Source organism: Carcharhinus amblyrhynchos, chromosome 11, assembly GCF_965287045.1.
Source record: "Carcharhinus amblyrhynchos chromosome 11, sCarAmb.v2.hapA, whole genome shotgun sequence".
In the NCBI taxonomy this organism is placed as follows: domain Eukaryota; kingdom Metazoa; phylum Chordata; class Chondrichthyes; order Carcharhiniformes; family Carcharhinidae; genus Carcharhinus; species Carcharhinus amblyrhynchos.
Window position 1 is genome coordinate 27818977 of NC_137334.1, and position 22249 is coordinate 27841225.

The 22249-nt window shown below is 39.3% G+C and overlaps 1 protein-coding gene across 1 annotated transcript in view; it reads left to right on the forward strand.

Annotated features, from left to right (window-relative positions):
- Window positions 1-22249, forward strand: part of pgap1 (post-GPI attachment to proteins inositol deacylase 1) — a 189298-nt gene that overhangs the window by 46171 nt on the left and 120878 nt on the right. The window contains exons 8-16 of the mRNA XM_080198351.1: window positions 1692-1797; window positions 2707-2765; window positions 2856-2951; window positions 3281-3330; window positions 10818-10869; window positions 11595-11675; window positions 15130-15205; window positions 15310-15383; window positions 15482-15533. Of these exons, the coding sequence (XP_080054477.1) occupies window positions 1692-1797; window positions 2707-2765; window positions 2856-2951; window positions 3281-3330; window positions 10818-10869; window positions 11595-11675; window positions 15130-15205; window positions 15310-15383; window positions 15482-15533 (646 nt within the window). The remainder of the gene's footprint in view (window positions 1-1691; window positions 1798-2706; window positions 2766-2855; window positions 2952-3280; window positions 3331-10817; window positions 10870-11594; window positions 11676-15129; window positions 15206-15309; window positions 15384-15481; window positions 15534-22249) is intronic.

The window sequence follows — 22249 nt, forward strand, 5'->3', positions numbered from 1 at the left end:
CCGGTGTTGTCCCACATCATCCTGCCTGCTTCATAAGATGGAAAAGGCCCTGAGCAATGCTAACATTCCCATTCACAAAGACCTGAGAAACCCCCCAAGAAAGCACTTAAAATCACATTGACTAATCTGAGAAACAGCAACTGATATTCATGCAGCGTAAAGAACAAACATCTCATTAATGAACTAACAGCAGAGTCCCGCGGCTTTGACTTCTCTCAAAACCGTGCTCAGTGCCCAGCTGAATCTGTATACGTTGAGTTGAAGATGAGGGTTGACTCTTGTGGTTGTGAGTCACAAATAATGAAATAGATCACATCAAACTGCCCATTAAAATCTGCTGAGGGAGATCCCTTTGGTCTCCATTCAGCATCTCAGGATGCCATTGAATAGATAGTCAAACTGTTCGTCCATCGTCATCGATGAGGACCTTGACACCATTAGTCATTTTGAGGCTGGTTGCGGTGTGTCTGAAGATGTCTGATCAGGCCAATTCGGGCACGGAATGTCCTGGCACACATTGGACAGACTTGTGTAGGTACTGTAGTTGTTGTGCTGGTGGCTCTGGATTTGTGCAGCTCACGCTTAAGCTGTGCTTCAGCAATACAGCTTGCTTCGTGAGCTTGACAGCCTTTGTGGATGAGGCAGTGCCAGGTAGGGCGGTTTTGTGCCACCGTTTCCCAGGTGGTCGTCTCAATGTCAATTTCCGTGGATAGGTTTATGGACGAAAAGGGATTGGTTTAGGTTAGTGGGTCATTGTTTTGTAACTGGTCGGTGCAACGTCGTGGGCCGAAGGGCCTGTTCTGCGCTGTTATGTTCTATGTTAATGTCAAGCGACTTCAGGGACGCTTTGAGTGTATCTTTTGAAACGTTTCTTCAGCCCTCCATGTGAGCGTTTTCCAGGAGCGAGTTCCCCAAAAAGGCTTGGGTATGCGCTCGTCTGACATACGGATGACATGACCTGCCCACTGGGTCTGTGCACTCATCAGCAGTGTGTGGACTGATGGTAGACTTGCTCTAGAGAGAACTTCAGTATCTGGTACTTTGTCTTGCCATCGGATGCGTAATATTCTGCAAAGACAATCATGTGGAAATGATTGAGCTGTCTTGCATGCCTTCAATACACAGTCCACGTTTCACAGGCATACAGGAGGGTAGTGAGTACCATGGCGCTGTAGACCTTCAGTTTTGTTGCTGGGCTGATTCCTCGACGTTCCCATACAGTGGAGCACAGTCTACCAAAAGCAGAACTTGCCTTTGCTATTCTGCAGTTAACTTCTGTATCAATAGTCACTGTTTAGGAGAGGGTGCTGCCAAGATAAGTGAACTGGTCCACTGCCTGTAGTCTCAAACTAGATATTCAGAGTCAGCTGTTCCTGCCATTGAAAAGTAATTGCAGTAGTAGTACTGGGGTCTAAAGTGTGTTAGCAACCATCACTTGTGCAGTCTTTGATAGCGTCTTTCCACTGTAAAAGAGGTTCCCCCAGTGGATCCGAATGATGGGGACAATACACTGGCTTTATTTATTTCAGTAACTGATGAATTTCAATTGGATTACTTTATGTCTACAGAGTAAACATTATAAGATTATGTTGTATTATTGCAAACCTATTCAATCAAAATGTTACTCATGATTTTTTGGTTTATGTTTTTTCAAAAACTTAATTGTGACTTATTGGTGATTTGTTTTTAAGATAACAACAGATCTAGAGAGGAGGATGTCTGTTCTTCACCATCATTTTGTCAACTATTCAGAAAAAGATTCTGAGGATAATCTTGAGTCTTCTATCTCATTCTCAGGTTTGAAGCAGGATATAGTTTAATTCACCAAATATATAATGTTTAATATGTGTTATTTTGTCTTGAAGTCATCAGGACAAACAATGCTAAATTTCAAACAATCACAGCATTTATAGTGCGGAAGAAAAGGGTGCTCATTGTTTGGCAAGTTAACTCTGATTGTCTATTGCATTGCCATGAGAAAACAACGCCTGTAGGCTCCCTAAGCTCTCAGGTAATTCATTAAAAGTGCAAGGCTTGAACATATCCATTCTCTGCAAATAAAATGGATAGATACGTATGGATACATGTTGTTTCTAAATTAATCATGTTATGAGCTTAATTGTTTATCTTAAATTAGGTGCTAGTCCAGCAATTAGCACACTTGGGATTGTTCAGTAAGTGCAACCAAATCACGGAATCACATCTAACAGTAAACGTTCTGATCGTACTCAATCAATTTGCGCTTGCAAACCCCAAAACAAAATGTCTGCTGTTAGATGTGATTCTGCAATTGTGCGGCACTTGCTGAACAATCCTGAGTGTGCTAACACCTGCACCAACATCCAATTTAAGATGCTCAATTAAGATCGTAACATAGCTAATTTGCACTTGATAGAAGAACATACATTCCTGTGCAGAGACCCATCCTCTGCAAACAAAAGGTATATGTTCAAGCCTTGCATATTTTTTGAATTACACGGGGATTTGGGGAACGTATAATAGTTCCCATTGCTTTCTCCATATCAACGCTTCAGCCAGACAGCGCTCTTCTCTCCTGCGATATAAATTGTTGTGATCAGTTGAAGTTTAGTGTTCTTGTGTTTGTTCTGATGAGTGCAGAATGAAAAGTTTCAACAACACATCTCTCTCAGCAATCTTGAACTTCTGTGCTACAGTGCGACTGTTTAATATGTGTATTTATTTTAGATTCGTCCGCTACATGGAGTGAAATTAAAACATACAAATGGACTTACAACAGTCCACAGGTACTGAATGCTGTTTTTATTGAACTTTTTTGATTTATTCTGATTATATTTTCTATTTTGAAATTATACATATGCCAAAATATGTTTCAGTTTTCTGCGTGGGAACCCAAGGCAACCTATTTTCTTTTACCGCTTCCAAGTGAGACGGAGCCCTACAGTAATTTATATTGTCGAACTAGCAACTTGGTAAGGAAATGTCTTTTAAATCAAAATATTAACCGTTACCAAAATATTAATTGCTATAAATAGCAAATCATTATCAACATTTTTAATAGATTGTTGGAAAAAAAGGTGGGGCAAGCATCACAAATTGGAAAATCAGTAGCATTGAGAAACCATTGTTTGTAAATATACTTATGTATTTTAATGAATCTATAAGTATACTTTTATAAAGAGTGTACTTTTTTGGCTGATGGAGGTATTGCTTTTGTGCTCAGTTCACTAACTCACATACTTCAGTTTGCATCTTAAGCTACTGTTACAACTCAAATGCATCTCGATTTTTGAATTGATAGGAGCCAAGTAACTGGATCTATGGCTGTATGAAAACTAACCAGTCTGTTTGGTAAGTTCTTTTTGACAGCAGGTTTTTTTTAATCTGTGAAGCTGCTTTTGTGTGCACAGTTATATTAAGATACAGTATAAGTATTTAAGCTCTGTCTTTAAAAATGAGGGATGAAAACTTTAGAAAGATGGACCCTATGCTCTCACTTTTTATAATTTATTGTAGAAACAAAGTATTGCTTATATTTCAGAAATATAAACATTTGCAATCAGACCTTGTTGGTTCAGACTGTGATCCATTTGATCATCAGCTTCATAAAAATAATTTTAACAATATATGAACCTCCTGTGGGATTGAAAAGTTGCATCTGAGTGGAAAATTTGGGATCTAGATCCTGTTTAACACCAACAACAGGTTAAATATTGTAGGTTTTAAGTTCATGTATGGGTGGCATGGTGGCACAATGTTAGCGCTCTTGCCTCACAGTACCAGGGACTGGGTTCAATTCCAGCCTGGGTGACTGTCTGTGTGGAATTTGTACATTTTTCCCATAGCTGTGTTGGTTTTCTCCAGATATTCCGGTTTCTCCCCACAGTCCAAAGATGTGCAATTTAAGTGGAGTGGCCATGCTAAATTGCCCTTTAGTATCCCAAGATGTGTAGGTTAAGTGGATTAGCCATAGCAAATGCATGTGAAGGTGGGGCTGGCTAAGATGCTCTTTTGGAGAATTCGTGCAGACTCGATGGGCCAAATGGCTGCCTTCTGCACTGTAAGGATCCTATGGATTCTATGATAAAGCTGAAGAAAAATTAATATTATGATAATGAAACTATTCAAACACTGAAAGATTAATTCAGACTTGAAGTATGTATGATGAAAGCACAATTTTAAATAGAAACCAAAATGTTTGAAGTAGCTCACCATTGTGATACATGTTTGAACTTTCATGCAAAATTTTTGTATTAGAGTATGTGTTATTGGCTATCCTTGTATATGACCGTTATGTCACCTTACTAACTATCTTACTAGGTAAATGTAGTGAGGCTTCAGGTTCAAACATTTAAGTCATCTTACTGTGCTCCTTATGGGAATGCATCTGTAATATCTTTTCGTCTTTGATAAACAGAAAAATTGAAATTTAAAATATAAACCACTCTTCAAATTATTGGAAATAAAATTGGATAAATTAACAGTAGGCGCCAAAACAATAAAATTCTGGTAAATAAAGACTTTACTATTCACTTCAGAATCAAAACAACAAATGTGTTTTCCCGGTGCTAACTCTTAACCTATATGTAATGAATGAAACACAAGGCTATTGCTTGTTATGTAATGGTTCACGGTCACGGAGTCTTCTGACTACCCTATCTCCGATTGTACCAGTTTGAGCATTGTCCATTGGTATTTGCAGCCGAAAACATGATGCAGTTTCTTAAGGATATCCCGAAGCAAAAGAAGATTAAAAGCTATATTAACTCCATTTGCTGTTTACTTATTTCCACACGTTTCCATTAATGTTCGCCATATTAATACAGCTGTCAAATATGCATGTAATGTGAACAGCTTTGCCAATTACCTGTGATTGAAAGAAATAATGTAATCTATTGAATGGTTTTACACACTTCCAAAGACTCGTTGGACGGGGGCCAACAGGAACATGACTCTGACAGGATCAACGTCAGTGTTTTGAGGGCTTCCGGAATGAAATTTGTGGCTTGTCCTGAGATGTGCATATCAGCAAATCATAGTTATGCATTCCCTGCATCTGTATAAATGCCAACTGCAAACATTTTCAATGATCTGTGTCCTGAGATCAACAAGATAGACACTAGCAGATAATCTATAATATAGAATTAACACTGTCAAACTTGGTCATTCCCATCCTTCCAAAAAAATCTCCCTGTTGTTTTTCCCCCATTTTTGCCTCCCAAAATAAAATTGTAGAGGGGACTGACTGAATGTGTTCACGGCTTCCTGAATGTATCTTGTATCTTTTTTGAACTTTTTGTGAAGAAACATTGATGCAAATCAAATTACAATCTGTTTTGCCCATTTGTCTGGAAGAAAGACTAAAATTGTGTGAATTATTTGAAGATATCAACTTTCCCCCTCAAAATGTCCTTGCTGTTCAATCCCAATACAAATGCATATTCAATGTATTGAATCAAATATTCAGAGCTGAAAAAAGTGCATTTAGGCACTGCATAGTTTCCTTCAATAGTCAATACGGACGGTCTTTTCAACAAACGTAAACAGTGAAATTTCAAGCTAAATAGCCATGGCTAAATAGCCAGTGTTTTAGTTGAAAATAGAAAAGCTACTTTTCTTGCGTCTGGAAGTCTTGGATTAGATTTATGCAATTAAAGACCAGATTTTGGGGTGTTGACTTGTACTAAGATACCCAATGGTTTGACTCAATTTGGGTCAGTGGCAAATATACAAGCATATACAAGGCCTTTGACTGCATTGGTCTGAGTAAAGAAGTGTAACAAAAGGCCTCCAGAGGGCAGTATATAATGGTGGTTGACTGTACAGAGCTACATTGTGCCGAGAGAAATGTTCTCATCATTAATTTTCCTAGACAATGAGTTTTCAGTTTCAGTTAATACATTTTACAGGCTAATGACACAGCAGTGAAGCCTCAATAGATTGGTGCTTTTCCTAGCAATGGCTGAAAGAATGACCTGGCAGAGTTTTGTGATCAGATTGCCTATATGCCATTCCAGGTGCTTTATGCTGCTCTGTGGAAGATGACTGCAAGGTGCTGCTCTATCCTTTATTTATTACAACTTTGCTCTAGGCTCTGAGAGATCTATTCAAGTGTGGGCCTGAGAACAAATTATTTCCTGTTTCTGGACATGTTAAAGAATGAAAAAAGTGTACATTGAACATCTGGAACAGATTAATAATTTATAAGAACATAAGAACATAAGAAATAGGAGCAGGAGTAGGCCATCTAGCCCTTCGAGCCTGCCCCGCCATTCAATAAGATCATGGCTGATCTGTCGTGGCTCAGTTCCACATTCCCGCCATCTCCCCATAACCCTTAATCCCCTCACTTATCAAAAACCCATCAACCCGCATCTTAAAAATATTTAGCGAGGCAGTCTCCACCACCTCAACGGGCAGAGAATTCCAGAAATTCACCACCCTTTGAGTGAAGAAGTTCCTCCTCAACTCCGTTCTAAACCTCCCCCCCTTTTATCTTGAGGCTGTGCCCCCTAGTCCCTTTCTGAGCAGGAAGAGTCTCTCCACCTCTATCCTATCCATCCCATTCATCATCTTATACGTCTCAATGAGATCTCCCCTCATTCTTCTAAACTCTAGCGAGTACAAGCCTAGTTTATTCAGCCTCTCCTCATAGCTCAACCCCCTCAACTCCGGTATCAGCCTAGTAAACCTCCTCTGCACTCCCTCCAAGGCCAAAATATCTTTGCGTAAGTACGGCGACCAAAACTGCACACAGTACTCCAGCTGCGGCCTCACCAATGCCTTATACAGCCGCAGCAAGACCTCCCTACTTTTATATTCAATCCCCTATGCGCTAATAAATTTGATTGTGCCCTGAACCATCGCTTCTCCATGGGGTATCTGCAGCCATTTCATTCAGCTGCAGTCGCTGCTCATCTTGTAAAGCAGCGATTGGTTAGAAATGTCTTAAATATTGACGTGGATGCTTCACCATTGAGAAGTAATTAGTGAAGCTCCAGTCTGCAAAATTAATTTGGCTTGGAGGCAGGATTGCTGTAAATTGGACATGTCTGTTTTTTCTGTGATGGCAGGCCCACTGAGAGCCAGTCACATCTTAACCCAATTTTGTGTTGCACTGTAAATCCACAGTAGCACTGAATGGCTGGCTACATGCACTTAACAGTAAGCATATTTTACAACAGTTCAAGAAGGTGGCCCATTACCACTGACTCCAGAGGTGGGCGATAAATACTGGCCTAGCCAGTGACACCCACATCCTCAAAAGAAAAAAAACAAAAAAGTAGGGAATGTTGTTGATTATGTGGATTGGAATATCCATCAAAGAAAGTATCTCTGCTATCCCCAAAAATAAGAAAAGGCATGCATTTGTATAACACTTTTTCAAGACATTCCCAGTTCACCCTTGTGCCCTTCAGCCTTTTTGAAGTGTAATCATTTTTATATGCCGGGAACATGTCGACCAATTTGCCCACAAGTTACAGTGTGATAATGGCCAGTGTTTTAATGATGGTAGTTAAAAGGTAAGTATTGGCCAGGTTATTGCTGTTCTTGAAATAGTGCTATGGCACTTCTTATGTCTAACTGAGAGAACAGGCAGGGCCTCAGTTTAGGTTCACATCCAAAATGCTCAAGTCTCTGGAATGGAACTTGAACTCATAAGTTCAACTCAAAACCTTCTGACTGAGGAGTAGAGTGCTATGACTGAGACCGTAAGTAGGTTTGGATATTCCTAAGTGTGACGGAAGGGAATAATCAAATCTTTTGTTTTAGTTAAAATAAGCAGTAAAATTTACTTATTAGTCACAAGTAAGGCTTACATTTACACTTCAATGAAGTTACTGTGAAATTTCCCTAGTTGAGTCTTAGACCTACATTAAGGAAATGGCAGGATGTGAGAAGATATAACTTACCAAATAAGGCCACAAGACAGAGAAAAGTACCAATATTTAATTGTTATAGAGTATTTTACAAATAGTGCATCAATATTAATAACAGCTTTGGTGGATATGATGAAAGAAATTCTAATGCATCAAGAATAATTTTGATTTATTGATGAGCTAAATTTTTCCTCATTTTTCATGGAGGTCCTGAGAGCAGATATTTAATTTATACTTAGCAGGAGGAGGAGGAGGATAGGACATGGTGGTACCAAGAAGGAAGAATATATATCTGACTTTTTGATGTCATTATTTTGGGATTTAAAATGCCTTTGTGATTTTTGGCATCTGTCAGTAGAGCAAGCACTCAGCGTAATCCTTGTTATTTTCTGACTTATGTTTTGTTTGTTTTTTATGATAGTGCTGGGAAATGGAACCCTTTCCCTTTTTATGCTCTCAGTGGCCACTTGAAGTACTTCACTGTTAGGTATGACATGGACTGGTTGCATTGCAGGTCTAGTGCCTGCATTGATTATGTAGCTGAATCCCAGTTGCCAAAAAGGCACCCGTACTTGCACCAGAGCATGTTCCAACACAGTGTACAATCTTTTTCTTTTCTCTTTTCATTCCCTCCCACCTCTCCTCCCCATCTCAGTTCTACATATGACTTAAATCAAAGATTTGCAACAATGCATCATTGGAAGATTTCTAAGCATGTAATGTTTTTGACTGCACTTTGTAGATGTGTTGATGCTTTCCACTTCTCCATACAGTTTATAACAACTGATCTGCGCTATGTTTTTCCAGACTATAATTTTGAATAGCTGTCAACAAATGAACAATGCAGGTTTAACAATCATTTACAAGTTTTATATATATTGTTTCACTTCACTTAATTCTAATGCTCTTTAAATTTAAACAAAACCTGAGTGTCGAGCACATTTGGACTGCAGGGATAATTCTGTTAGGATGACGACGATCTGTTAGAAAAAAGATTTGTAAGATGACAAAGATGCTTTATGTTGAGATAACTCTAGTTCATGCTAAGATTACTGAGTTTTAAAAAGAAGTGTTCCTTCTGTAGCACACTCCAATTACTAAGCATTATCATTGTGGAGAATTGTTGTCTTATTGGATCATGGAATGTTAGGCTGTCATCTGTAGTGGCTCGTTATTTTTTCATTCTTGGCTGTGTCAGCTGGACCTTGTGGCAAGTAGCAGAAGTGATTCATCCTGGGATGGTTTTGCACATCTTACGATCAGCCTAACTAAGGTAATGAGTGTACCTGGAAGTCACTTGCCTACAATGCAAGTTGTTTGATGCAGACCCCAAATATCCTAAGATGTAGAAGCACAAAGAAGCATTCAAAACCAAGGCAGAGAAAGTACAGCAGTTCGTTAGAACAAACGTTTCATATTTGAAAGCTGAAAAATCAGTCCTTGAAGTGGTGAAGCTGAAAGTTTTTAATAGGAGCATTAGCTCGATTGGGCATGCTAAGTTCAAATGCTACTTTTGATTGTCATTCACAGAAGTTTGTTGCAGTAAGGCTACCTGAGAGAAGAGAAGAATAAGTAGAGCCTTCACTGCTAAAGTATTCTCAATAAAGGAAAGGAAAGACTCATGGATTATGCTTTCCCACTGTTCCTCCCAACAAGTATAAATAGATTGAAATGGAGGCAATCCTAAATTGAAATGGGAATATCACATAGAAACTTGACATAAGCTTCTCAAATATGACCCCCAAATACGTTAGAAGTTGAGATTTAGGGATATATGAATAAATTGGGAATAAAAAGATTGAGTTTAAATTTAGAATTTAGGAAAGCAATTTCCACCTCTAGTGTAACTGAAGCTTAGTATTTGAGAGGGAATACTAATATGTGAAACATAATAAATTCAAGGAATTAACATCTTAAATTATAGAGCCAGAATTAGTCCCTGTTGTACTTCAATGAATTAAAATTTCTGATACCAATTAATCTAGTATGGAATTTTTGTAAAGGAGGTCAAACAATATCACTATACTATCTTAAATGATGCTCAGTTATATTTAACTCTTTCTGTACAAACTTATTCTCATTTTGACCCTATGCTCATAGACGACTGGCAAGATGTTGTGGAGATGCTTTACATTTTTTGATAGGTGGTATCTGTGGTAGTGTTTGTGTAAGTTTAAGGCTATACGTCTTGTGTACATTGCCGATCTGCAGAAATAAAGATACAATAAGCCTGATTTACTTAGCAGTACCTGTGAGGAATTCATATCCACCACCACTACATTTCCAGATATCATGACACATTTCTGCAATTGTGAGAAATGCGTCAATGATTTTCTTGTGTGTTGGTGGCAGAAGTTGCTTACGATCAGTTCGTACATACATACAAATTTCCTTCATTGTAAAATAAAGATGTTAATCAGATTAAAAAGCTGGAAGAAAATGGAAGTTTGTTAGCTATCTGAAGATGAGAAAAGTTCTTTTTCAGACTAATCAGATTAATTTAATAGGGTTTATTATTGCCTGTAGCCAGATTAAGAACTTGATCGTTGTTAATAGCTGACAATTCTTTACGGTTTCAACAACTGCCGAAATAGAATTGTACAAAAAATGGCATAGGTGCCAAAGAGTACTTGAGGAATTATGTTTATTTAGCAACAGAGAAATAAAATTAAATCTCTTAATATTCCATAATTTCTTAATCCTTATCTAATGCCTTCTGTTTCCTTTTCATGTTTGACATTTAATCCTGAAGGAAATGGATTGAATTACCTAATGTGCATGATTAGTGATTTGTTGCAGCTACACTCTTCCTTGCAATTTTCATTTTTTTAATTAATTTATTTTTTAATGTTTGCTTGGGAATGTTGCATGAGTTCTCTGACCCATTGCAGTGAATGAAAAACTCTTCTAATTTTGGTTTTTTGTAAACGCTGTCCTGCAATTAAATTTCCCATGCAGCCAAGAAAGCATTGACTTGACTGGGGAGGCAGAATTGTTGAAGATGTACAAGGTAAGCTTAGAATTTCCCTAGGAATATATTTTTACTCAACCTAGAGGGATTTTCCTTGATCGGTATTTTAATATGACGCTATGTATAGCTCTGACATTGTTTTCTCTCAGAGAAAAAGTCCTTTTTTTGTTCTGTGATTTTTGCAATGGCCCATTCAAACATGACCATCTGTCTAGTTAATCAGTAAAATGGAACTCGTCTTGTTGAAGGATTGTGATTTTAAAGTGTAAAGCGAAAAATGTTGAAATTTGTGGATTGTTTGCAGCAATTCAAGCATCCACTGCAGTGTATGTATATCCATATCTGAACAATGAAGGAGACAACAGGGATGTTATCGGTCCAAAACCAACTAGAGTTTAAGAATTTTGATTCTCTGCACTTGCTTTGTCTTTCCAATATTGGAAGTATCTTAACAGTTAAATGGCCAAATTTTAAGTTTTAAAACTATATTTGGCTTCAAAACATTTTCTGTCGATTTACCATGTGCATATTTAATTTGTCAGAAGTGTCAGTTGGAATGCAATTTTAACTGGATTATTCTAGCAACAACTAGAACACACCCAGCATTAGTTTATTTGTTAATTATCTGGTTAATAAATCTGGACCGACGATTTAACTAATTGGCAATACCTTCAGCTATGACTATCATCCTTGAGATTGTTCATTTCATTGTGGTACAAAGCCAAGCAAATCTTCTAAATTTTCATCTGTCGTTTGATTTTCAGATAGTCAACTTCAATTTGAATGAATACCGTTCTTTCTCTCATTTTATCATTCATGTATCTAAGGCTAGCGTTAATAAACGGGTAAGTGAAAACAAATGATGTACACACAGTCTTGTCTGCTTCCATAACTGATAAATATTTCCGTTTTACGTCCTTTACTGCTGAAATCATTACAATTGTTACTGCTTTTGTTTCTTTTTATTTATAACTAGTGTTAAATCCATATGGTCATTATATAAAAGCAGCAAAGCACTATGACACTGGAGAGTTGAACAGAAAATGAGCAGATCAGAGATCAGATCTTGCCTCTGTTAGGTATCTTATCCAGATTATCTGGGGGAGGGAAAATATTTCATGAATAATTGTTTCCCAACCACTTAAAACAAAGTTCTTGGGGATTGTAAGAAACCTGTGACATGTACCAACTAAATTTTGAAAGCTCATAATATTTAGCTTCTATTATGCCTGAAAGATGATATCAGACTTTTTTTCAACAGAAGCTAATTCTTTCTAACATTTGTTTGAAAAGTTTGTGTTGTAAATTTCTCCCCTCAGGTCATGCTACTTTCTAACCCTAACTCCCACAGACTATTTAATACTTTGTATAACATTGAATGTTGTCTCTCACGTATAACTCAGATGTATTACTCCTGGACCAACTAGGATTTTTAAAATTTATTTTAAATGCCAGACGAGCAATACCTAAGGCTAGCTAGTGTAAATGGGAAGGTGAAAACAAATGATATGCACACAGTCTTGTCTTCTTCCATAACTGACAATCATGTTGAGTTATAACTTATTTTAAAATCTAATGAATGTTTAAACACTGCTTTCCTTAGCATGTGTTGCGGTGTTAGCTGCATATCATGAAATGCTAGCCCTATTACTTAGAGCAAGTACTTGACTCAGATTGATATATTTTGTGTAGCCATATGTTAGTCCTTGTCAATTCGTAGAACTACATGCATGCAGGGAGTCAACTAGCGCTGGCTATTAGGAAGTACCTCCCTTTAATAACCTTTGTGTGAGCCTCGGCGTGATTGTCATCAGGCTATTAAATTGTGTGGAGCAGCTTGGTCAAACACAATTCTATCTTTGCCCAACACCGGTTTGTGCACACTCTAAGCAAGAGTTACAGGGGCAGAAAGTCTGACAAATTTTCATAGGAACAGGGATAGGTCTTTCAGCCTGTTTCAGCATTCAGCTACATCACAGTTGATCTTTATCTGGCCTCATTCAACTTGTCTTGGTTCCACAGCCCTTGCCTAAATAGGATCAGGTGTAATGTTGCTACCACTGCCTCACCACAAACTGATCTAAAAACTCCTTGTTTAATGGAATAACTGCTCGCTGGATAAATCTGCTTGGTTATTGGAGGAGCTCATTCTTAACTAAAAATAAAATTTGAAGATTTAATTTTGTTTATAATGTCATGATATCCTTTGACAATTTCATTGAGCAGGAAGAGAAATACTGGGACTGCAAAGTGTCAATGCAAACGTACTTTCCAGAGTTTACAATTCAAGTTCCAGCACGAAAGCAATAAACCTACAATACTTCAGTGATAGAATTGTTAGATGCTTAATGATTTGTGTTGTACCAATAAGAAAGAAAATATTGTATCCAAAACTTGAAAGAGGCAATGTGGTATTGAGTTCTTGATGTGGAATTTTGCTGAAATGTGTGTGTATATTTAGTTCTAAGACTTCACATTATTGAGGCATGTATAGGATCATGTTGGAATTGTGAGCAGTTATTAAAAGAAGTAATGAAATCTCCCCTTAAGCGACAGTTGCCTTCATGCTGTTTGAGACCAGCAGTTGACTGATGGTACAATAGCTTCATGCACTGCTTTATCATCATTTTCAGTTCCGTTATCCTTACTTTGTTCTATGTATTTTGTTTCATGAACAGAACTTGGAGAGCAAATGTCCTACAACTGTTCAGTAATTTTTACAGTTTCCAAAAACAGTTCCTTTCTGTTTATATAAGATCACTGGATATACATATCAGAAGAGCCTGACCTTAAACTGAGATTTTTGTTTATCATATTGCAAAGGTGAACTACCTTGTGCTTTTGTATACATATTGTATAAAAATGTAAACAATAGAAGTGCTTCATATTAAAGCTCTAGGATTAAGTTTCCACTTTGTTGTGGTCTGAGTAAGGGAATAATTACAACTTTAAGTTCAAAGAATATACACCTATACCCTGTTCTAACTAGTTTCAAATAATGTAGTTTTGTACTTAAACAAGTTGATAACAAAGTACTATCCTTTTTTTTGTTGAATGCACTATATACCTCTTTATTAGGTAGTTGGGAACCAGGTGCAAATGTGTTTTTTTTTGTGACCATTTGCATAGTTACAGGCTGGGTGAAAGAGAAAGGACTATTATCCCATTGTCTGGAACTTTTGGCTTAGGTTGTCCCCTCGCTCACGTTGGAACTGCTCTGTTTTTCCCCCCCCCGTAAGATTGAGGGGAGATGGACTGCGAGCCAAACTGGACACACTTGATGTGCATGTTGCGGTTGACATTCAGCTTCTTCCACTTGGGGCTTCACATATTTCTTGGCAGTGGTGCAGTCAAGCAAGATCTCTGACTTGGAAAGTGGAGTCCCAGGAAGTTGACTAGGAGTTCAACATCCCCAATCTGAATCATTGCCACCATCCTGGTGCTTGATGAAGTGCTCCACGGCTGCCAGCATGATGGTGAAAAAGAGGATCGAGCAAATTTCTGGTCAGTAATGGGACAATGACCATGACCAGGAGGCTTGTTAGTGGTAGAAGCACTTCTTTCATACTGTGGTCGACTCAAGGGATTTAACGGATGCCCATCAGGGAACCAGCTCACTATGAATCAGTTACAGTGTTGGTTCATCATAGAGCAATCAGGAAAAACAAAACCAATTCTGTTTTGTTATTTGCCACATTCCTGTGAATGCAGGTTTATTTATATTGTGTTTTGTATATTTTTCATTTGTGAATACAGGGTATTTCACGTGTATTTTACATTTTGGGTAGAAAATGCGTCCTGATATTATCTACGTTTAAATGGGAAAAATTGCTTCAATATATGTAGTCTTGTCTCTGCCTGAGTTATTCTGAGCTAGAAGTTTTCCTTGACACCAGGCAAGCACCCATAACTTATAATGGGCTAGTCTTATAGTTAATTTTGCTATCATCATCCTGTCACCCATATGCATGCCAACTGCTGTAGTTTTCTTGTCAACCATACAAAAGGAGTATGTTCCTGAGAAACTTAATCATCCTGCTACTCGCTTCCCCACGGTATAATTTGGCTAATAACCTTGAAATGCACCCAGAGGAGTCAAATTTGGATTGTCATTTGAAGTTGTGAATTTAACTGGTGCCTTCAGCCTTTGATTGCTGGTGATACTGAGAAACATATTTGTCCTTTGACAATGTTTGTGTGTTGGATACAGGAAATAAAAGCATGAAGAGAATATAATTTTTAAATGTACATTTATGGTTATTAAATTCTGTAACTTTCCTGTTGCAAATTTTTTCACAGTTCAATATAGAGTGTGAATTCTTGACTGCAAATTCCAGATTGATGTCCACCCCAGTGACAAATGTCCTGTCTTTAGGTATATGATATTCTTTTTCTTCCTCTATTATGTTTGTTGCAGAAAACGTAATAAACTATATTCATAAATTACTATGAGAAACTAACTGCATTCTTTCCATGTAGGTGCCTCTATCAACAGAATTATTATAAACACCACAGGTCTAGTGCACAAGATACAGCTTCAGGACTTCAACCAGGTATTATCTTGTCTTAAGAATTATGCAACATGGAGACTTGTTTCAAAGAGTGATCAAATAGCTTTCACGATCCTCACATTTTCTTGTTTCCCATTTAGATATATCAGGCTTTTAAAATCCATGTAAGGAGTCAATGCCAGATCATCCATGGTAAGCTATCATTCCAACTTAAGTTGTATCAGTGTGTGCACGTGTTTCTTATTGTAAATTGTTAAACTTCGCATCGACATTCGGGCATCATTTCACCTCAGGAAGCATTCTGATTGCACAGATGTGCCCAAAAATTACATACGTGTCAAAGATATGTAAGGTGGTCTTTGCAAGCTTTGAATTGTAGTGCTTGAGAAATTAATTATTTCCTAGAAAGCTTCTGTATTGTTTGTTATATGATGTGGAAATGCTGGCGTTGGACTTGGGTAAACACAGTAAGAAGTCTCTTGTTTGTTATATAGCATAGAATATGAGCAACTGGGAAAATTATATTTACTTTATCAGGGAGCTCGTGAATGTTACTGTAAATGCAAAGACACTGGCTGGGATTTTTGTTTTGTTTCTTCTGATTTTGCAAGAGCCGGATTTTTGGTGAGATCAGCCTCTCATCAGAAATGGGCAAGAGGCTGAATAAGTGATGCAAATTCATTACAATTTTCATTTACATCTGTTTAGTGAGCCCAGTGCTGAATCGTCCGGGCTGTCTTGCCTTTATGGCCTCACTGAGAGAGGTTCTCTCCATCGAAGAAAACACCTGCTCCCAATTAGCGGGGAACAATCACATTGGCCTCCCCGTGGAATCAGACAGCATTGAAGCCCCCAGAGAGGCTGAGGGAAAGGAGGGGGTGCCCCTTGGGCAGTGCCAGCCTGGCAACTTGGCAGTGCCAGTCTGGCACATGGTTAATGCCCACTGGGCAGTGCAAGGGGGTGGGACCAATGGGTCAGGGTCTCAAGGGGAGGAAGAGGCCCTGATGCCACACTAGAACGTGATGGGATCGATGGGGGAGCAGGTGCCTGCTGCCACACTGCAATGCGATCGGATTGGGGAAGGGGAGGGGGTGATCAGTCTGGGCAGTAGGGGCATCTCAGATGGTGTAGGGTTTATGATTAGCCGTGGGCCCCCATGATTGCGGTGGGGGTGGGAGCGAGGGGAGAGTTTGTGAGGCTGCCTGCAACAGCAGGAGCCTGACAGCACACTCTGTCAGACTCCTGCTGTTGAAATTGCGCATGATGTGGAGATGCTGACATTGGACTGGGGTAAACATAGTAAGAAGTCTCACAACACCAGGTTAAAGTCCAACAGGTTGTACTTTAACCTGATGATGTGAGACTTCTTACGAAATTGTGCACGTGCAGAATCCGAGGTCTGTACATGTGCATAGCTCCCTTTACAGTCGCTATTGCACATATGCTGATACAGAAGTCTGTGAATGCACTGTAGCTCCCTCTGCAGCCTGGCTGATGAAATAAGCCCAGCCCACTGCATGCAGCAGCTAAAAACAGTCTAGCCCATATTTTTAATGACTAAGTGCATAACATTGAGTATGAAAATTCGCCCAAAAACAGGTCAGGAACACTCGTTTTTTTTCATGCTAGATGACACTTCGAATCAATCTTCTAAAATTCTGTCCTATATGTCGCATTCTATTTATAAAATGTGGTTAACCTGGCAGTGGACGAAAATGCAAAACATTTTCTTTCACTGCTGCTTGTACTTGGTATGGTTTTGCCTCATAATCTTCAACCAATGAATTTGCACAGGAGGTACACAATCAGTGTAGTTGATAGTAGCTTTGAGCTCTTTTCTGTGGCTCCTTGGACATTAATGGAGCTGCCCAGATAAGTGAAGTCCTCTATCATGTCAAATTTTTTTTGACTATTTCATCTGCTGGTTGTTGATGATCTCATTTTTTTTTTGTTTTGGAATTTATGGTGGGTTACTCTCTCAGCCTTTGAGTTGATCAGCTATTGAACTCAGTTATGTTGCCTGATGGGGCAGTGATATCATTAGCAAAGTTCAGGTCGATAAGCTGAACATCCTGGAGCATTTCAATCCAAGAATGACCTTGGTCAATTCCTTAATTTCAAGTCAATGACAACAAAAAGAGGAGAAAGGATGCAACTTTGCTTGACTCCACACAGCATCTGAAATTCTCTTGGATGTTCTCAGTAGCTGAAATTATCCTCGGTGGAATGCCGGAAGAAGTGGGAATTTTCCATAGTGAGGGTTGATGCAGGCTTTCAAGGCCTTGATGGAGCTAATAAAGCTGATAGCTGTTATAAGGATGTCTCATGAAGAAGTCTAGAGGCTTAGAAGATTGAACAATTACTTCATTGATAATCCATTACTATATACATATACAGGATACAATCCAGTTAAGATTGTTAAGGTGCAATCTTCATGCTGACTTCCACCAGACTCACAAGTACACCCTATTATTACCATGTGACTCTCTACAGAAGGTGGGTGGTACTGTTCCCCCAGTCTCTCACATTAACCCTCATGGCTGTGAAAAACCTAATGCCTAATATGACACATCCTCCAAGTCTTCACGTATGTATTTACAATAATATTTAAATGCTACCTCCTCTCCTGTATATAGGTCTTGCTGCAACTGTACAGGGCACTGGTGAGGCCGCAACTGGAGTAGTGTGTGCAGTTTTGGTCGCCGCATTTGCGAAAGGATATATTGGCCTTGGAGGGGAGTGCAGAGAAGGTTCACTAGGCTGATACCGGAGATGAGGGGGTTAGCCTATGAGGAGACTAGGTCTGTACTTGGAGTTCAGAAGGCTGAGGGGGGATCTTATAGAGACTTACAAGATAATGAGGGGGCTAGATAGGGTAGGGGTAGAGAGATTCTTCCCCCTTAGAAAGGATAGCAGAACTCGAGAGCACAGCCTCAAAATAAGGGGGGGGGATGCAGTTTAGAATGAAATTGAGGAGGAACTTCTTCACTCAAAGGGTGGCGAATCTCTGGAATTCTCTGCCCGTTGAAGTGGTGGAGGCTACCTCGCTGAATATATTTAAGTCGTGGGTGGATAGGTTTCTGATCGACAAGGAAATTAAGGGTTATGGGGAGAAAGCGGGAAAGTGGAACTGATCCACTTCAGATCAGCCGTGATCTTATTGAATGGCGGGGCAGGCTCGAAGGGCTAGATGGCCTACTCCTGCTCCTATTTCTTATGTTCTCTCCCCACTCAGGTCATCGACTTTACATATTCAGACAACCTGGAAGCTTTCTGACTCTTCCAGATCTTGTTCTTTGTAAGTTTGAAGGACTGGTAGTCTCATCTGCTTTAAGCTGATTTTGTTGGCCTGGAGTTGAAGCTTTAGATTTTGGTTGTTCTGCACTTGGGTATCAATATCCGATTCACTACTTTCACTCCTCGGTTCGGTACCATGGGCTTATCCCCCTCCTGGAGGGAATGTTCGCTCCATTCATTAATAGAATGGTAAAAGCAAAATACTGCAGATGCTGGAATCTGAAACAAAAACAAAATGCTGGAAAATATCAGAAGGTCTGACAGCATTTGTGGAGAGAGAATAGAGCCAACGTTTCATCAGATGAAGGATCATCTATTTTCACCCCACAGATGCTGTCGCACCATCTGAGATTTTCCAACATTTCCTGTATTAATAGCGTGGACTCAGGTTTCTTTTTCAGTGGGTCTGCTATGTTCATCGTGGAACTGGAAGGTTTACTTTCCTTATGTTGATATTTTCCTGGTCCTTGAGCTCAGCCTTCAAAGCACTGTTTTTTCTTAAATCATAGAATCCCTACAATGCAGGAGGCCATTCGGCCTATCGAGTCTACACCGACCACAATCCCATCCAGACCCTATTCCTGTAACTCCACATGTTTACCCTGTTAATCCCCTTGACACAAGGGTCAATTTAGCATGGCCAATCAACCTAACTTGCACATCTTTGGACTGTGGGAGGAAACTGGAGCACCCGGAGGAAACCAATGCAGACACGGGGAGAAAGTGCAAACTCCACACAGACAGTGATCGGAGGTCAGAATTGAACCTGGGACCCTAGTGCTGTGAGGCAACAGTGCTAATCACTGTACCACTGTGCTGCTCTTGTGCACGTTTTCCTCCTTGAGTTTTGTCTCAGTGAGTTGGTGGTCACTTCCCTCTTGATTCTGCATTGACTTCATGTGCTTGTAAACTTGAATCTCCAGCTTTATTGCTGTAGATATGAAGTTTGGGCTCAATCTGCTGCTCCTCCTTTGTATATTCTGTCTTAAGTATGTTGGTGCATACTTGGACGTTTGGTTTGTTGACCGAAGAAAATATTATCATTAATGTCCTATAGGAAGAGAAATCTACTATCTTTAGCTGGCCTGGCCAATGTGGGACTTTAGATCAACAACAATGTTGCTGACTCTTAAATGCCCTCTGAGATGACCCAGCAAGCCATTCAGCCCAAAGACAATTGGGGATGGACAATAAATGCTGGCCAAGCCAGCAATACACACCTCAGGAATTCTGTTGCTGCGAAAGAACTGGCGTTACTGCCTCAGTAAAGGTGAGACAATTCTGAACTGAAGTCCCAGTTGAGATCATCAACACTGGTAGACCTCCAATTCATTATAGTTGACGACAGTTGTTTGAACATCTTGTGCCATTTTTAGGAGATTCAAGGCAACATTGACATCTCTGCTCAGGAAAGAAAATGGTTGATTGCTAATGACACAGAATTTTGACTGTTTTCTTGTTGCTGTACTGGATTGGCTTATGAATCATGCTAGTGACTGATAGTTGAATTCCTCCAGGACCATAGCGGGAAGCCATCCAAAATCAGCGGTCTTTTTTGACTCCTGGTCTGCCAGAACTGTCACACTGGCTCCTGTGTCTAACCTGAAAATTGTGGAGTGACAATTTACAGATTAGCCAGCAATTGTAAAATGTGAATCTGGAATCCTTAATTTCTGCAAAACAAGTACTGTTGGATTACTTCTTGGTGTGCCTCATCTATCTCATGGATTGGATCCTCTGCATGTGTCAAGGCTTTGGACTTGCGTCTCTTCCCAAAGTGTCCTAGATGGTTGCAGTGAAAGCACTGAACACAACTTGTGCTTGTGAGATCTTTTTGCGCCACAGTGCTGACAGTGTGCCACCATCTCGTGTTCTGCTTAGTTATTGCTTTTCTTGCCCTGGAGTCTCCCTGCCCTTTGGTTGTTTTATGAATTGGACTGTCATGTTGTTCTGTAACATGGTTTCAATTCACCATGCAAAATGGACCAGTTTTGCAGGCAGGCTTTTACTTTTCTGATGATTTGGATGGCTTTTTCCAAGTCCTTTAGATTGGAGTGCATCCAAAAGCATGTTGTCACTCTCTTACGAGCTCCAACTTAAAGTCATCATAATCACAGCCTCTGGCCAATTTGTATGACACATTTATAAAAGAGTCCACATCCCCCCAGGCTTTTGGGCTTTCTTAAATTTTGCTCACCCAAAACGTTATGACTACTTTGTTTAAAATAAATGTCAAAAGACTTCATGGCTGTTTCAGAGTCTTTGGAAGGTTCATTTATTGCATCTGGCAATTATATCATTAGCTATTAAATCTACTGAATAGAATAGTGTATTCACTTATCCAGCGTCTCCTCTTCAAGCCTGATACTATCACATAGCCTAAAAATCTTCTCCAAAAGATTGAATTTTGCACCTGGTCTGGCCCTTCCATTGGCCTTAATTCGTCATGCAGTGTTGACTTACTACCCATGGCTGTTCTCAGCATGGGCATACAGCTTTAATTTTTTTATAATGGCACCACAGTGATCTTGTTTCTCTGTGTGTTTGTCAGAATTTGGTGGGCTTCCTTCATGGTTATGGAACAACTATACATTTCAGCGATTCTGCAGAAAGTCTTTGAGCAAATTGTTTTGGCCAACTACTTTCCGAAGTTTGGAGAGTCGAATTGAAATTCCTGTCTTAATTGTTTTTTCTTGTTTATGTGGCATTGCCAACTCTGGATCTGGGCTGCTGTGTTCTTCAAGCCACATTTATTAAAACGATTTTTCTGCCAGTCCTGCCTGATTTTTGCACACAATTTAAAAACATTTCAGCCTTTTTTTGTTCTTTGCTCACCCCGTTCCTTTATGTAGCAAGATCCTTTGATTCTGCCTTCAATCAAGTCTGGCAATGGGCTTCCAAGTGCTCTGATGAAGTCCTCTTATGCTATAGCTTCTTAGGCAATCTCCAGCTGTGTATTCAAAGTCCTCAAATTAGGCACACATTTCTTGGGTCAGACTATAGTTTCTTGTTCACTGTTAGCGATTTTGGGATCTCTCAGCTACTGCTGCCATGTTGTAAGATTTGTCTCATGAAGTCTAAAGACTTGTATGGTTAAACAATAACCTTACAATTAGCACATAACTATATTCATTATATACACAGTCCTGACCAGGTGCTTTTTTTCATGGTGCCTTCTGTTCCCCTTTTGACATTCTATTACAGTCTGTTACTTCCATGTGACACGAAATATCATCATATGGATGGTATTGCTTCCCCAATCCCACATTAACCCCATCAGTCCAGAATGCCCAAATACTGAAATGACCATGGGGGCTTGAAACTCTTGACAATTCTCGATGATGCAGCTTAAGTGGAAAAATTGATTTGGCATAAGGCTCTTTGCTCTGAAGTTTGCCGCCCATAAGGATCATTTCCACCACCAGCCCAACAACACTTTCCTAAGTCTGGGTAGCAGCAATATTCAAGCATTAAAATGGGGTCAAGGGGGAAAAGGTTTGGGAAGCACTGCCTACAGGCTGCAGGAAGAATATTGAAACCATGACAGAGGTATAACAAAAATCTATCAAATTAATGCCAGAATAGAGAAGTTGCAGTTATGGAGAAAGTTA